We start from the raw sequence: 16,096 nt of genomic DNA, 5'->3' as shown, positions 1-16,096 counted from the left end.
GAAAATCTTCAATAAGTAGATAAAAAAGGGTTTTTAAAATTTAGGTTACCAGCGAGTTTTTACAGACGCTCTAGGTCGGCACAGATCAGGAAGTAGGAAGTTAGCTAGAAGTGGTACTGCCGCGGACCTTCCAACGTCCCCTTTTTGTAGTTTTCTGTAGCTGACCTCTTTGTTGCTGCACCCAAGGGGCTCGTTTCCGGTCCTGCGTGATTCTTTGCTTCCTTTTCCCCCGATACCAGCACACTTGCTGCAATAGAATAGTAATCCTAGAGGTCTTCCGGAACTGATGGATTTTTTAGAGACGTGGCAAAAGGATCTTCTCAGCCGGAAAAGATAGCGTGACCAAGGGGAGGGAGTGTTTTATGCCTCCTTTCCCCTCAAACGTCACAAAGTCTAATTGGTGCTTGCCATGTCCATCAAACCGGGCGGTTGTTTAGTCTACCCACAGATCAACTTGATAGAGTCCTTGCCGCTATATCTGACTTCTTATCTTTACAAAAAGAGTCTTATCTGATGGGGGGGGAGCATGCGGAGTTTCCAGTTATTTTCTGCTTGCCAGATCAATCTCCTTTTCCCGGTAAGCTCAAAAGTATTCTTGTAACTCACAAAGATTTCGGGGGTGAGGTATTTTCTTCTTTAGATGGTTCATAAGTTGGTTGTAGGTAATGGAGGTCCAAGCCTAATGCCAAGAGATGTTCGCGGCGATGATTCTCCCCTCGATGCCAAGCGGGACAAACATCCACACCCCCGGGGGACTTAAAAAAGCTCCCTCGGGGAGTATGGGAGTCACACCGCTTTTCTTCGGGCTGCAGAGGAATTCCTGAGTCCCAGTCCACTATTTAGGACCGGGTTGGTGTGTTTAAGAACACACCAAATCGAATCATTTCTTGGATTCCCTTGGGAGCTTTTCCCAGGGACGTGTGCTTGGGACCAGCTCGTTACCGGAAGTCTAAACTTTCCATTTCCAAGTGCCTACAGCGAATGGCTTTTTAGGCTTTGTCCTGGGAAGAGGAGAGCTGTGGAAAAGCAAAATACTGTTGCACATGCTCTCTCTGTGAGGGGCTGTCAGTGTTTGAGATCAGGAAGGCACTTACTTGATAGCTGGGTGTTTGATAACTGCTTGAAAAGCTCTCTTGGCTTTCTGTTTTGTTGCTGTAACAACCTAATTTTTTTTGTTTCTGTAAAAACCTAATTTTAACTATTAGTACGCATTCCCGGGTTTGTACTTCTTGGTTGATGGTAGTGTGACTGTTTTAGACCTTGAAATTTTATGTGAGACTGGTCAATTGACGTAATAAATATTATTGTTATTATTAACAACCTGTGTAATGTAATGTATGTACTGTTTCACTGAAATAACGTCCAGAAATATGCAGTAACTGAAGAGTGAGTGTGGTGTTTTTATTCTTGTCAAAGGGGAGAAGTACCTTCTGTTGTGTATTGGCAGCGGAGTCCTCCCGGAGGGCTGTTCAGATTTATCAATAACCTTTTTTATCCAACACAGCCCGCTTTTCGTGATCATATGACTATTTTAAAAAGAAGCACCCGCAGCATTTAGAGAACTTCAAGACAGAAACTATTCACAGTGCTTAAGATTCTATAGGAATAGACTTAGGAAGTTTGAATTTCTGCCTTTGAAGATCTATGTATTAGACTTTTTAAACAATATATAGCACATAAAGAAACTTCATAGATTAATGGCCTCCTTCATATAAAATCTCTGAGTCTCTTATTGACTCCTCTTTCAAAGTATCTGGGGAGGAAATAAATTTGCATATTCTTGATACTAAAAAGCTGTTATGCTACTAATTATTTGAGTTGACAATGTTACATATTTTGACATTATTAAATGTAATGGATAATTTATTAATAACACTGCCTTTTTATCAATAAATAGCTATTTGAAAAAGTATTCACAGGCCTGAATATTTGGCACTGAGATAGCAAGGTTTGGGACAGTGGTAATATGTATATCAGCTTCTTACGATTTTTGCATTAATGAGCTCACTCTTGAATTTACACCTCATATGTTTCTTGGAGTTCTAACTTGCATATTGGAAAAGCATGGAGAAATAACACAAACGTCATGGTAGTAAATTCATCTATCCATTCATTGGGATTTTGAAACGGAAGTGCTGAAAACAGACAACACATGTGTATCTGTTGTCATTCCTTTACAGGCTGTGTTCATGTACAAAGGTATTTTCCTGTGTAATTCCTTACCACTAGTGATGCTGTGATTGACTGTAAATGTATTTTATTCGGATGTATATCCTTCTGCCTCTGTGTCTTAAGGGCTGTGAGAATGGCTAATGGTCCCCCTATTGGTTTGGATCTATATCTCTTAAAGGGCTCACAATAAAAATTAGAATCATAGAGTTGGAAGGGACCATCAGGGTCATCTAGTCCAACCCCCTAAACAATGCAGAAAATTTGCAACTGCCTCCCCTCCCCACACCCCCAGTGACCCCTACTCCATGCCCTGAAGATGGCCAAGATGACCTCCCTCTCATGATCTGCCTAAGGTCATAGAATCAGCATTGTTGACAGATGGCCATCTAGTCTCTGCTTAAAAACCTCCAGGGAAGGAAAGCTAACCACCTCCCGAGGAAGCCTACTGAGGAACCGCTCTAACTGTTAGAAAATTCTTCCTAATGTCTCTAGATGGAAACTCTTTTGATCTAATTTCAACCTGTTGGTTCTGGTCCGACCTTCTGGGGCAACAGAAAACAACTCTGCACCATCCTCTATATGATAGCCCTTCAAGTACTTGAAGATAGTTATCATATCCCCTCTCAGTCTTCTCTTCAGGCTAAACATACCCAGCTCCTTCAACCTTTCCTCATAGGACTTGGTCTCCAGACCCCTCACCATCTTTGTTGCCCTCCTCTGGACATGTTCCAGCTTGGGTGTCGGGTAGCAGGTGGCTTGGGATGATCCATGGTTTGATAACGTTTATGAAGTAGTTGTGTATATATTCTATCTATATTAATGTTTTCCTTTTCTTTCTTCTCTCTTTTCAGTACTTTTTTGTACCTGAAATTCCTGGTAGTCTGGGCCCTTGTCCTGCTGGCTGATTTTGTGTTGGACTTCAGATTTGAATATCTTTGGCCATTCTGGCTTTTCATCAGGAGTGTTTATGATTCCTTCAGATACCAGGGACTGGTATGTAGAACAGGAAACTGCTTTCTTTTCTCTTTATCCTGTTTGTTAGATATATCAGCACACCGGTAAATATTGTGGTGATAGATGCATAAAGTATCCCTGAAACAAATGTTCATACTACTGGAGCTCATTGGCTCTCTTTGTGAAAAGGTTAAGATGGAATGACAGATCTTAATCCATAAGCAACATGGAGCCAGCGTGGTTAAGAGCAGTGGACTATAATCTGGAGAACAAGGTTTGATTCCTCACCATGAGCGGCGGACTCTAATCTGGTGAACCAGATTGGTTTCCCCACTCTTACACATGAAGCCTGCTGGGTGACCTTGGACTAGTCACAGTTCTTTCAGCCCCACCTACCTCCCAGGGTGTCTGTTGTGGGGAGGGGAAGGTAATTGTAAGCCGGTTTGAGTCTTCCTTAAGTGGTAGAGAAAGTCGGCATATAAAAACCAACTCTTCTTTAACCTATACCTTTCTAAAAGCAACCCCTTTCTTTTGATAATACTAATAGAAATATGGTTTGGCTACTGTGTTGCTGTTCATAAAGTTACCTTAGAAATATAAGACATTTTGAAAAGCTTAAATAAAAGATCATTACAGTGCATAATGTTAACATTATTCTCCCTTCCCCCCTTTTTCCTTTAGGCCTTTTCAGTATTTTTTGTTTGTGTAGCATTCACATCCAATATTATATGCCTACTCTTCATACCGATACAGTGGCTGTTTTTCGCTGCCAGCACTTATGTTTGGGTACAGTATGTCTGGCATACAGGTAGGTAATCTAATTTGTTAACATTGTACTTTATAAATGTTAATAAGTGACTGCATGTAAGATGTGTATGTTTATGGTTGCAAAAGTCTTGTTTTAGACTGGCAGCTTCCTGTGGTTGGATTTTAAGGAAAAACCCAATTCAGTCTTTAATGTGTGATTCCTGCAACCAGGTGTTACTAGGGTGTTTTGGAAGATTAGGAATGTGACATCTGAACCAAGCCAATATGTGAAAGGAAGAACCCCACTAAAGGGGATTAGCCACTGTAATGTGGGAACTATGTCCATGTGGCTTCTTCCTCCCCTCATGTGTTTTGATTCCCCATTCTTAGTATGAACAAAGTCAGCTTGACACCATGGGTTTAAAATAGGTTTCATTACTGGAAGTATTAATCAAGCCAGGGTTTATTTCCATTCTTTTTCACATCTTTCTCCACCCTTCCTCAAATCACTTCCCCTTCTTTTCAAGTTGCCTTTTGGCAAAACATGTTCGAATTTTGCAAAAGTTCACTTATTGGGTACAGGTGAAGTTTATTCAGATCTGGAGGCCTTGGCGCAAAGTATTATATAATATTTAGGGTTTCTTTGGCGTTTCCAAGTGTCCGAAGCACTCTTGTATAATCCTTAGACTCCTGAAATATAAAACTGCATCATTACTCCCATATTGCAGAAAGTGGGGATGAGGCTGAGAAAGGGCTGCTTGCCTCTGGAGGGTTTCTGGACTTTGGGTTGAGTCTCAGTAACTGTGCCATCTCATGCCTGTCTGGTGGCAGAATTCTAGATGTAGGATGGATGCATAAGTGATTATCAGTGCAGACCTAAGCAGAGTTGTACCCTTCTATGCCCAACAACTTCCATGGATGTATAAGTATGTAACTCTGGTCTGAACTTTTTGAGGGAGGTGCGGAATGGGAATAGCACTGGGTAGGTACCGTTCACCGTAAGTTAAGTATCTGCTCCTTCCATATGACTCTTCCCACATAAACACACGAAGCTGCCTTATACTGAATCAGTATATGGTCCATCGAAGTCACTATTGTCTACTCAGGTTGGCAGCAGCTCTCCAGAGTCTCAGGTAGACGTCTTTCTCATGACCTACTCGCCTGGTTCCTTTAACTGGCGATGCCAGGTATTGAACCTGGGACCTTCTGCACATCAAGCAGATGCTCTACCACTGAGCCAAAGCCGCTCCCTGACATGTGGTTCTGTTAGTGGCTCTGCTGCGTGTGCCCCCACCATCTGTGCTTTGGGAACACAATAAAGGGCCTCCTTAGTGTGGCACCAAATTTGTAGGACACCTTCCCGAGGATGGCCCATATGGCTTCCTGTTCACTGATGTCATTCAAGAAACAGGGTGGCGTTGGTTGGTTTACCAGGGGTCTGAGTTTGGTTAACTTTATTTTGAATGGGTAACTGTGGTGTTCTTTTTTTATAGGTTTTCTTTTTAATTTTGATATGGTTTTATTTTTAAAATTTATTTATATTAAAGTGCTAATCTGCCTTCAGGACCTGTTAGGTCTGAAATGGCGGGAGAAATATTTTAAGTAAATGAACAGCTCTCTCTTAAACATAACTCAGAATAAATTGAACACAAGACCAAACGTACAGGTTTTTAAAATGTATTTTAGAAAGGGCATCTTATTTTAGCTCAGTTCTAGATGTGTCATAACAAAGTGCTGTTGATTTCTTAATTGCTAAAAGCGCTGTCTTAGGAATTCTGGTTTCTTGTTATATGTTAATGATACTTGGCTTTCTTTCTGTCTGTCCCCAACAGAGAGGGGAGTGTGTTTACCAACAGTATCGCTGTGGATACTATTTGTTTATATTGAAGCAGCAATTAGATTTAAAGATCTCAAAAACTTTCATGTAGATCTTTGTCGACCTTTCGCTGCACACTGGTAAGTATTCTGCAGATATTTTAGTTTTCTTTAGATTTTTTAAATCAGAATTCATGACCTTGTTTCCCATTACAAAGCAGATGGAATTTCAGTCTTCATATGCTTCAGATGTGCAGCCAGTTGTATTTGTGAATCCTTAATTTTGCAAAGACTTGGAACTGATGTACAACTAAGCTGGCTGTGAGGACCCCTTAGGTAAAAGGTAGTCCCTTGTTCAAGCACCAGGTTATTCCTGACCCATGGGGTGACATCACATCCCAATGTTTACTAGGCAGACTATATTTATGGGGTGGTTTGCCATTACCTTCCCCAGTCATCTTCCCTTCACCCCCAGCAAGCTGGGTACTTGTTTCACCAATCTCGGCAGGATGGAAGACTGCGTCAACCTTGAGCCGACTACCTGAAACCGACTTCCGTTGGGATCGAACTCAAGTCATGAGCAGAGCTTGGACTGCAGCACTGCAGCTTACCACTCTGAGCCACATGGCTCTGAGGGCCCCATGCAAGCTCGCAAATCAGAAATGGTTGGGAGGGTTGTCCTTCAAATCTTCATGAGTCTGAAGCTTTCAGCTACAGAAGGAGACTTCTTGTGGCCTCGGTTCTTCTCTCCAGTGGCATCTTTTTGTGTGTGTATAACACCTGTTGTGGAAGCAACAAGTCTAAGGGTTGTAGCTTTGTCTGTTGGGTGGGGGTTGGTTTCAGCCATATGTAGTGACTAAATCAGGATGGTGGCAAATACGCAAGCTGATCCTCCAGAAGCACTTTCTGTACACGTGTTGTTCTTTGGGCCACGGCTGCACAATAACGGCAAGAAGGTGGGAAGGAACTCCCACTTCCTTTAGTATATGTGCATTCCTTCATAGAATGGCATACCCTTGCACTTTGATAATGTCAACACTTCCTTAGACTTCCTTGTTCAGTGAGGTTTTTGGTACTGACAATTTGGGGGTAGGTGGTTATATGGATAGTCCGGGTAGTTTTATAGAGAATTGTTAGAACCACAAAGTCCCTTTTTTAATGTGCCATTTCATTATTATTTTTTTGCAGCCCTTTACTTGCTTTGCAGTTGTGATTTTAAAACAGCTGCTAAATTAATTTTTTTGAAGTTCATGACTGAAAGCATATTAATTGCCGAAGGAGCTCCGCTGAAGTCAACAAGGTTCAGCTGGCAGAAGAGTGCCCAGGACTGTTGCTTTAATGGAATTAGTGGACTATTGAACTGTAATTAATTAGAGTAACTAATATTGCCCGTAGCCAAGAATTCATGTGTTGCTTTAATATAACATAAGTGTTCCGGTATTGTGAAGGTACAGTGGAGGATACATGCTGGAAATGTGGCTGTTCTCTGGGCAGTCACTTTCTGCCCAAGCCTTTTGTTAACTGAGGGCTGTTCTGCAAGAACGCTTTCTCCTACCATTCAGGTCAGACTGTATTCAGCATTTTGGGCTAATTGAAGCTCATGGGCATCCAACCCCATAACTTCCATGCGTGTGGGAAATCCTTTTCATAAAGGTAGCATAGAACTCTTGGACATCTTGAAGGAAAGGGTCATTGCTGTCCACTTGCACAAATTATATGCCAGTGCATACATAGCATTTCCAATCTTATAAACCTTTTTTGGGGGGAGGGGGGAGGTACCTATGAGCATGTCTTATGCCTTTCCTCCTTTCCTGGTTTAGAGGAGTCTCCTCTGATCTGGAGAACCGGGTTTGATTCCCCACTCCTCCACATGAGCTGCGGAGGCTAATCTGGTGAACTGGATTTGTTTCTCCACTCCTCTGCACGAAGCCAGCTGGGTGACCTTGGGCTAGTCACAGCTCTCTCAGCCCCACATAGCTCACAGGGTGTCTGTTGTGGGGAGGAGAAGGGAAGGTGATTGTAAGCCGGTTTTATTCTGCCTTAAGTGGGAGAGAAAGTCAGCTTATAAAAACCAACTCTTCTTCTTCTTCCTTGCATGGACATATCCACTCATTACTTCCTGCTTTCATGTACCAGTAGTTTTCTGCTGCATCCAAATTGGCAAACTGTAGTTTGCACTTGTCACTGGAAATCCGAGTTGGCTTGCCATGGGCAAGTGTGTCCCCTAGGCTTGGATTCCACCAAGAATTCCCAAGGGGGAGGGTGATTTTTGCCAGTTCCTTCTTCTTTAGGAGATCTTTGATTCCTCTTCCCATGGGGTCCTCCATTCCCCAGGAGCAGCATTTCAAGGAGCATTTTGGATTGCCTTTGAGAGGGGAAACTGCAAAAAATCTCACCATCTCTATACAGACACCCTCTCGAGGAAATTCTAGGTGGGATTCAAGCCACAGTTTGCCAATTGGGGTGTGACAGCAAACAATGCATTGCCTAAACCAGGAAATAACTGAGCAACTCAGGCTGGAAAGGGAGAAGGGAGCACAAGGCTCGTAGTTTGGAAAACTGGAAAGATTATGTGTGAACTTACCCTCCTGACTTGACTGCAGCTTTAAGATGGGGACCGACTGTGCAAACAAGTCTTCTGACTTATATGTTAAAACACCTATATCCCACTTTTCCTCATGCCTCGAGGCAGCCTATGATATGTAACAAATGTACACATGAAGCTGCCTTATACTGAATCAGACCCTCGGTCCATCAAAGTCAGTATTGTCTACTCTGACTGGCAGCAGCTCTCCAGGGTCTCAGGCAGTGGTCTTTCACAAACCTACCTGCCTGGTCCCTTTAACTGGAGATGCTGGGGATTGAACCTGGGACCTTCTGCATGCCGAGCAGATGCTCTACCACTGAGCCACAGCCCCTCCCCGTAACAAAAACATAAAATAACAAAACTCCATGCTTCCCCACCTAATAAATGCCTGCAACTTACATTCCATTAAAAGCTCTGGTTAATAAAATAGCCTTACAGTGCTTCCTAAAAGTTTCCAAGGACAGTGCCGCCCTCATCTCCTCTATGGAGCCCGTTCCATATAATGGGAACAGTACTGAGAAACCGTGGGCCTTCATTGATGCCTAATGTAGTGAGGGAATACCCAGACGGTAGCAGGCCGAAGACTATAACTGGCCTATGGGGACATACAGGGATCTTTAGATATGTGGGTCTGTGGCTGTGAAGGGCTTTTAAAGTCATAACCAGCACCTTGAGCCGAGCCTGGAAATTAAGTGGCAGCCAATGAAGCTTTTAAAATAGACAAGATGTGTTTCTGATAGTCAGCCCTGAACAGTAATTGGGCTGCCTCGTTCTGAACCAGCCGTAATATCTGGGTTGTCTTCAAGGGTTGCCCAACATAGAACTTACATGATCATTTCATATATCCGCTTTACAAGGGGGAAAGAACAACAGCTTACCAGTGATTAGTATACTTCAAGTTGGGCATTTTTGCAGTCATGCAGTCTGCACCTATGCAGAGAAATGTGGATCTGCTGAAGCTCAGCAGCTTGGCTGCAGAAAAGGTTCCTGGGTGAAAGCAGTTCCTTTAATGATTGTCAGGGTGAAGACTTAGTTGACCAGAAATTTGGAGAGTGAGTACTCAAACTGGTTGAGTAGAGAAAGAATCTCTCAATCGCTAACTCATTTCAGCGTGTTCAGCCTGTGCTGCCTGCTTGTAGTTTGTTTCCCTTTTGCTTTGTATTAAGCATCATCAAGTCGTAGCGCTCAGATCTGAACGTTTTCCCATGACCAATAAGGTTACTTCATCACTGAAATGATACATGTGAGATAATTGCATTATCGTTTCTCTTGATGTCCCGCGGGGGTGATAATCATTGCTTTTTTCCAAGACTTTGTTGTTTGTCTTGACATGTAAATAATCACCATTTTAAAATTGGGAGTAAATATCAAAGTCATGCTTGCGCCTTTCTGTGAGGGCCATAATTTCCGACGAGGATTGTAATTGTGATACATTTTGTTATATCCTGAACATCTCAGTAGTTTACCAATGGGCTTTTGTCTCTATTAACAGTTGTCTTTTTTGTCTTTCACCCTGTACCCCAGTATTGGCTATCCTGTTGTGACTTTGGGCTTTGGCTTCAAAAGTTATGTCAGCTATAAAATGCGACTAAGAAAACAAAAGGAGGTGCAGAAAGAGAATGAGTTTTACATGCAACTTCTTCAGCAAGCTTTACCCCCAGAGCAGCAGATGCTACAAAGACAAGAGAAGGAAGCAGAGGAAGGTAAGTTGCTGCTTTTCCACAGGCAAGGCACAGAGTTAATGCTAGTAATGGTTCCCTTCAAATCATGGTGTTTTTTTAAATTTGGTGCCACCCTTGTGGACATGTGTTTCCTCTCTGAATCAGTTTCTCTACCTTCTCTATGCAGTGGTAACCCTGTTTTCTTTTACATGTGCACTGACCATGATTCTTGCAAACTATGCTTCTTCATGGTCTCTGTGCATTCCCATAATTATGTTCTCTGCCTCTGTAGAACTTCTTCAGAAACATTTTCAGCCCATTCCTGAGCCGAAAGGACAAAAGTCCTGAGGAGGCCAGGAAGGGGCTGTGCTGGTGTCCGAACCCCCTGCACCGGCCCCCTTGCCACTTACGCCGCCCAGGGGGATGCCGGCGGGGGGCGCACACACCATCCTCATGGCACTGCCATGGCAGTGCTGCCCAGGGGAGCCTCACTGGGGTGTTCCAGGGGCATTTCCAGTCCAGTCCAGGGGAGAAGCCACGTTTAGGCGGCCTCCTAAGCCCTTTCGGCCCCGGAATGCCCCCTTTGCCCTTACTTGCACTTACACTACCTGTGGAGGTGGCATGGCCCTGTGAAACCCTATGGAGCGGTTCCATGGGGCTTGCAAGTAAGGGCCAGGTTTCGGCTTTGGTGGGGGGGGGGGAAACCTCCTTCCCCCTCAGGAATGGGCTGTTAGAGTTCACGAGTTGAGGAGCTGGCACTCTTGTCCTCTTCCTGCATAGAACAACTGGCCTTTCTGAGCATACTTCAAGAGCCATTCTGTTCTCTCCTGACCTTGCCATGATAGCAACGTCATCAGGCATGTTCTCTGAGGTTTTTTTCTAAGAGCTCCCATCTTCTTATAGTTAGAGTATCCTTGCTGTGCTGTATTTTTTTTTTTTTTTTTTTGGCTATGCCACCAAGTTTAGTTTCCTTGGGAAAGGTTCTATTTGTCTTCTTGGCAAGAAGGACAAAAATTGTTTACTTGTTATGGCTCCCCTAGTAAGAGTGTTCTTTTTTCTCACAGCTCATTCCTAAGCCTTGCAGCAGCCGGGGACGGGGTGGCCGAGGCGCTGTAGCAGTGCCTACAAAGAGGTTTCCCAGCTGCTGCAAGGCTTAAAACCCCCATTTTTAAAAATAAAAATAAAAAATGGGGGGGGAGGGGAAGCTTCACTGAAAACTGCGATGCTGTGCCAAGAAAAACCCGGCGCAGCAGCTGGAGAGGCTTAGGAAGCTGACTAGTCAGCTCCGCCCCTGGGAACACCCCCACACCGGCGCCGCATTTCTCTTCCGGGATTTAGGTCCCAGAGAGGCTTCTGCGTCGGAGGACCATGAAGCTTTGCAGCTCCCAGGCAGGGTCACGCTGCCTCCACTCCGCTTTCAGCCCCCAACGTCAGGAATGGGCTGTAAGACTCTCTCTGCTACTTGGTCAAGCAGCCCTTCTGAGCAACCATTTGACTTGGACACAGAGATTATTACACCATCTGCATGTTTCAGAGGAATGTCCCTTTCCGAACTCTGCAAAGCTACCACATGGGCAGTCTTTTCCGTGTTTGTCAAACATTATGCCCTTAGGATCAGGAATCCTACTGACACACAGTTTGGAAGACCTGTTCTTCAGACTAGCTTAACTTGTGAGCATCCACCTCCCAGGCATGTTTAAGGTACTACCCATCCAATTGTGAGACTGTACAGAGGCCATGGAAAAGAAGGCTTGCTTGCCTGTGGCTAGTATTCTTTTGAGTCTGTCTGTGCAATCCTTCAGTTAGGTGGCTGGTAAACTAACATATGTGCAAGTGGGTGCTGGTGACAGTGTCCTTTCCCAGTGCTGGGAACTCATTTATAAGCGGGCTCTTACATGGCTGGGCAGGGGAAACTGAGCAGGATAACCCTCATCCCGCCCCTCAGGGTATGCTAGAAGGGGTGAACATAAGAACATAAAAAAGCCATGCTGGATCATACCAAGGCCCATCAAGTCCAGCGGTCTGTTCACACAGTGGCCAACCAGGTGCCTCTAGCAAGCCCACAAACAAGATGACTGCAGCAGCATTATCCTGCCATGAACATGTCCACTCCCCTCTTAAAGCCTTCCAAGTTGTTTAGCCTGGAAAGAAGGCGATTAAGGGGAGACATGATAGTACATGGAGTACTTCTTTCTAAGAGGAGGGGCTGGAGAGCTATCTCCTTAACTAAAGATGTACAAGTTTCCAGCAGTGCAGTGCCCAGACACAGGTTGTTTGATTTCATACATGGCAAATTGAAGAGTGCTAATTACTGAAATGTAACTGATTTCCCCCTCGCAAACCAGAGACTGAAACAATGGTTTGTTAACGGTGGTTTGCAAAGCATTTGCTACAAAGGAATCTGTTGTTGTTTTTTCCATTAGCCATGATTTTTAAACTTTTGTCTGTGTACACATCATTGGGAGCAGAAAGGGAAATAGCTTTTGTGAGAGTGAAAAGGAAGGCACAATCTAGAGGCCAACTCCTGATTTGCATGCCATAATATTTCAGAGAGCCCATGGGGGAGAATCCAGCAGATCATGCTCAGTATTTCATTATCCTATGCAATTAGAAGAACTGAATGAAGTCAAGAATTCTCCATCAGAAATGATAGAATAATACAGTGGATTCTTAATGTGATTAAATTTCTTTCACTAATGTTCAGAGTAACTGTTTGTCCACTTGCCCAGGTATTAAGTAGAATGTTCAATTAGTGTTAGGTGTATATGTTATACATATCACAGCACTATCTAGTATTACTAAATTGAAAAGAACAATTCTTGTAAGTGCAGTAATGCATATTGTACTACTCAGCTCTGCAAAGTTTGAGCCTTCCTCCGGCTACAGTGGCTTTTCCACCAAAGGAATAGCCAGAAATTGGGGGAGTGTTTCAAAGTTTACTGAATGGAATGGGAGGGTACAAGCCTGATAAGCTAGAGCCTGGCTATTTTGTTAAGCTTCTTGCTCAAATTTATAACAACTGCTTTGAGTGATTGTCCTTTTAAACAAGGGTCTCAGTCCAGCAAAAGTCAAGTATGGCTAAGGCAACAGTTCTAAGCATAGTAGGAAGGTTCGGTTGAAAGCAGCTGATTTCCCCCCCCCCTTAGGTAAACATGTGTAGGATCAAACTGTGTGCCTTGTTGAAAACCATGGGATTTTGTCACAAGTAACTTTTAGAGCAGCGGTTCCCCAACTTTTTGAGTCATGGAGTACTTTTCAGGAGAGAAATTCGTCACGGAGCACTAATTTTCACCTAGCACCTATATACTAAACCAAATTACAGTAGTATTTTTCTTTCCAGTCTCTTCACGGAGCACTAGGAGATGTTTCACGGAACACCAAGTGCTCCATGGAGCACAGTTTGGGAACCACTGCTTCATACTATAAATACTGAACATAAAATGAAAGAAGTGAAACCAAAATACTTTTAATTTTTTAAATAAATTAATTTAAATGGCAAACTTGATATTTGAACATCATTGTTTAGTGTTAAAAGTAACTTGACATGGTGGCTTATAGGTGGCTAAAATGTTCATGTAACTACTGTGAAGCTGGGCTGCTGCCGCCGAACAACAGCCTCATACCTGGTTATATTGAGGTGCCGTTGTGCTTGTGCAATTGCTTCCTAACCCTAGCGATTGTATTTTTCTAAGCACTTTACTCTCGTGTTCTGAACATTAGCCTTACCAGAATTAGTTTGAAAGGCATTTCCTGAGTTCTGTAGTCAAAACAGTAAAATAGATGCTTGCAGAATAATTGGGGACCTAGACATACATGAAGCCATTTGCATCAGATGAATAAATTACCTTCTGCAAAAAAAGTGAGGTAATTGAGCGTTCTGAATTCTTTTTAAGCTTTACAAAAGACTAACTGTGTTGTTGGAGCCAGAAAACAACCAGTCAAGTGGCTCAGAATTGTTCTTCATGAGTTGTTTGATCAGAAGCATGCTCCATTATTAAAACCTCTATTTAATTTGAGATCTATACACTGCTTACCAGAGAGAAAACCATGGATGGTTCCTTTCTGCTCAGTGAGGATATTCCACTGAAAAAAGAAGCTCTTCTCACTCTGAGGAGGAGGGCATCTTGAATTTTGGGTGTTTCCTACTGGCCACTCAGGGAAGCAGGACTAAAATTTGTCACTCCCTGTCTCCCAGGTGGTAGCTCCTGACCTCTGTTTATTTCCTGCCTCACACAGGGAGAGCAGCTGGGAACTAGCTCTTCCACAGCAACTATCCTTTCTATTCAATTTCTACAAAAAAGTTTCTTCCAACCCTTTCCAAGGTCTATTGTTATCATTGACAGAGAGATCTAAATTCTCACCCTTAATCTCTCTCGCGCCTGTACTTGTTCTTGACTTCTCCTGTTGTTACTTCTCCCCTTCCCCCACACTCATGGAGGACACCGAGGCTCGGGAGGAATTCAGCGGGGACGGCTTTCTTTCCAGTGAGGACGCAGACCCAGGGCTGCTGTCCTCTTTGCTGCTAGGAGACAACACGGTCTCCAAAAGGCTCAGAGGCGGCAAAGGAGAGCAAGAACGGGCAGAAGAGGACTTGGCGCCAAAACAAAAGTGACAAACCACGCCACAGAAAAATGGCTCAAAAAGGGCCTTCCTGGAAAAAGCGGCCCCAATGACTGCCAGTTCAGCCCTGAGCGACAGTGATGGCAAGTCCAACCCTTTGGAGGATATCTCCCCTAAACAGCTGAAGGAGATGTAGCACCTTTGAAGGAGTAACATACTTCCACTGCCCCTCTCCCAATGTTGTGGGAGGGCAGCCATCTTGTTCCAGTGATATTATGGAGGTAGTCAGGCGGGCCCTAAGGGAAGAGCTGAAGAACATTCAGATGCCTTCCCCTCCATCCTCATCCAGGGGTTCCCACAATTCCCCCTAGGATCTCCCCCGCACACTCCTATCAATTGACATGGGTTTGGGGAGGGACAGGCTGCCCCATACAGGGAGTATTCCAGGCAGTGGCCCACTAGGACAGCAAGGAAGGCCTCATTCTCAGACATCTATTACAGCCATTCCAACATTGCTCCCTCCTCCCTATAAGACAATGAAAAGGAGGAAGGAGAACTCTCCTATGAGGATGAACCAGCAGTGGAGGAGCAACCAACTAGACTATCAGTCACTGTTGACAAAGGCCCTTTTGGCATTGGAATCTTCCCTGTTCCTGGAAAGAAACCTAAGAGAGTAGATCTAGACCTAAGGGGACCAAAGAGTTCTTTCCAAAGTTACCATCCTCAGACAGATCAGTTCCTTTTCCTGAGTATTTGAAATAGTGAAGGCAGAATTACAACCTTTGGCTAATAGACAGTTCCCTAATGCTACCAAAAAACTTTATTCTTTAGCCCCGCATGCTTTATTCCTTAGCCCCATTATTGGATTCCCCCCATTACAGCCCTGCAATCCACAGACCTATCGGAAGACCGAATGAGATCTATAAAAGATTCCTTAGATCGAAAAGCAGACTTCGCTTCCCAGAAGTCCCATGAGGCCTTGGCACTAGCAATAAGAGCAGAGGCCATGGCAGCTCTCATCTCTAGGGTCTTCATCGCCTGGGCCCGAAAACTGAGTCAGCTAATCCCTAGCAGCAATAGAAGAGTAACAGAGGGAGCAAATTGCATCCTCAAAGCCATCACCTTCCTAGCAGATGCACCCTTAGAAACTATGACTTTTGCAGCCTGCTTCATGGCTGCGGCAGCTACCATTAGACGTGCCCTGTGACTGAAAGCATGGCAAGCTGACCTTCACCCCATGTTGATAGTGATGGCTTCCCTCTTCCAAGGCAGCAGACTGTTAAGAGACAAACTAGATAAAATCCTGGTAGAGACCAGAGATAAGACGAAGGCTATGCCAAGAAATCTATGGAAGGATGACTAGAGAGCCTTCTCGTAGTCCTCTTTTCGACGCTGCCACACCCTATCTCTGTCCAGACCTGACTAGGGGGGAGAACTTAGTGATCAAATAGCAGAGGTCCCTTTTGCAGATGATCGCACTTCAACAAGTCAACCCAGTTCCAATCCTATAGATCTGTCAAGAATGACAGACCTCTATCAAACAAGGAAAACAGCAATGCTGGTGTGGGGGAAGACTACAACAGTCCCAATTTCAATGGTT

The 16,096-nt window shown here is 44.0% G+C and overlaps 1 protein-coding gene and 1 non-coding gene across 2 annotated transcripts in view; one reads left to right on the top strand and one right to left on the bottom strand.

Annotated features, from left to right (window-relative positions):
- MACO1 (macoilin 1) overlaps positions 1–16,096 on the top strand; it is a 102,513-nt gene that overhangs the window by 30,667 nt on the left and 55,750 nt on the right. The window contains exons 2-5 of the mRNA XM_056846935.1: positions 3,024–3,165; positions 3,808–3,934; positions 5,706–5,829; positions 9,800–9,978. Of these exons, the coding sequence (XP_056702913.1) occupies positions 3,024–3,165; positions 3,808–3,934; positions 5,706–5,829; positions 9,800–9,978 (572 nt within the window). The remainder of the gene's footprint in view (positions 1–3,023; positions 3,166–3,807; positions 3,935–5,705; positions 5,830–9,799; positions 9,979–16,096) is intronic.
- On the bottom strand, positions 5,049–5,118 carry TRNAI-GAU (transfer RNA isoleucine (anticodon GAU)). The gene has a single exon. It is a non-coding gene; the product is annotated as a tRNA-Ile (tRNA).

The sequence above is a fragment of the Euleptes europaea genome, chromosome 3, assembly GCF_029931775.1.
Source record: "Euleptes europaea isolate rEulEur1 chromosome 3, rEulEur1.hap1, whole genome shotgun sequence".
Taxonomy (NCBI): Eukaryota; Metazoa; Chordata; class Lepidosauria; order Squamata; family Sphaerodactylidae; genus Euleptes; species Euleptes europaea.
The sequence above is the reverse complement of the archived record's forward strand: the minus strand, read 5'-3'. Positions and strand labels throughout refer to the sequence as shown.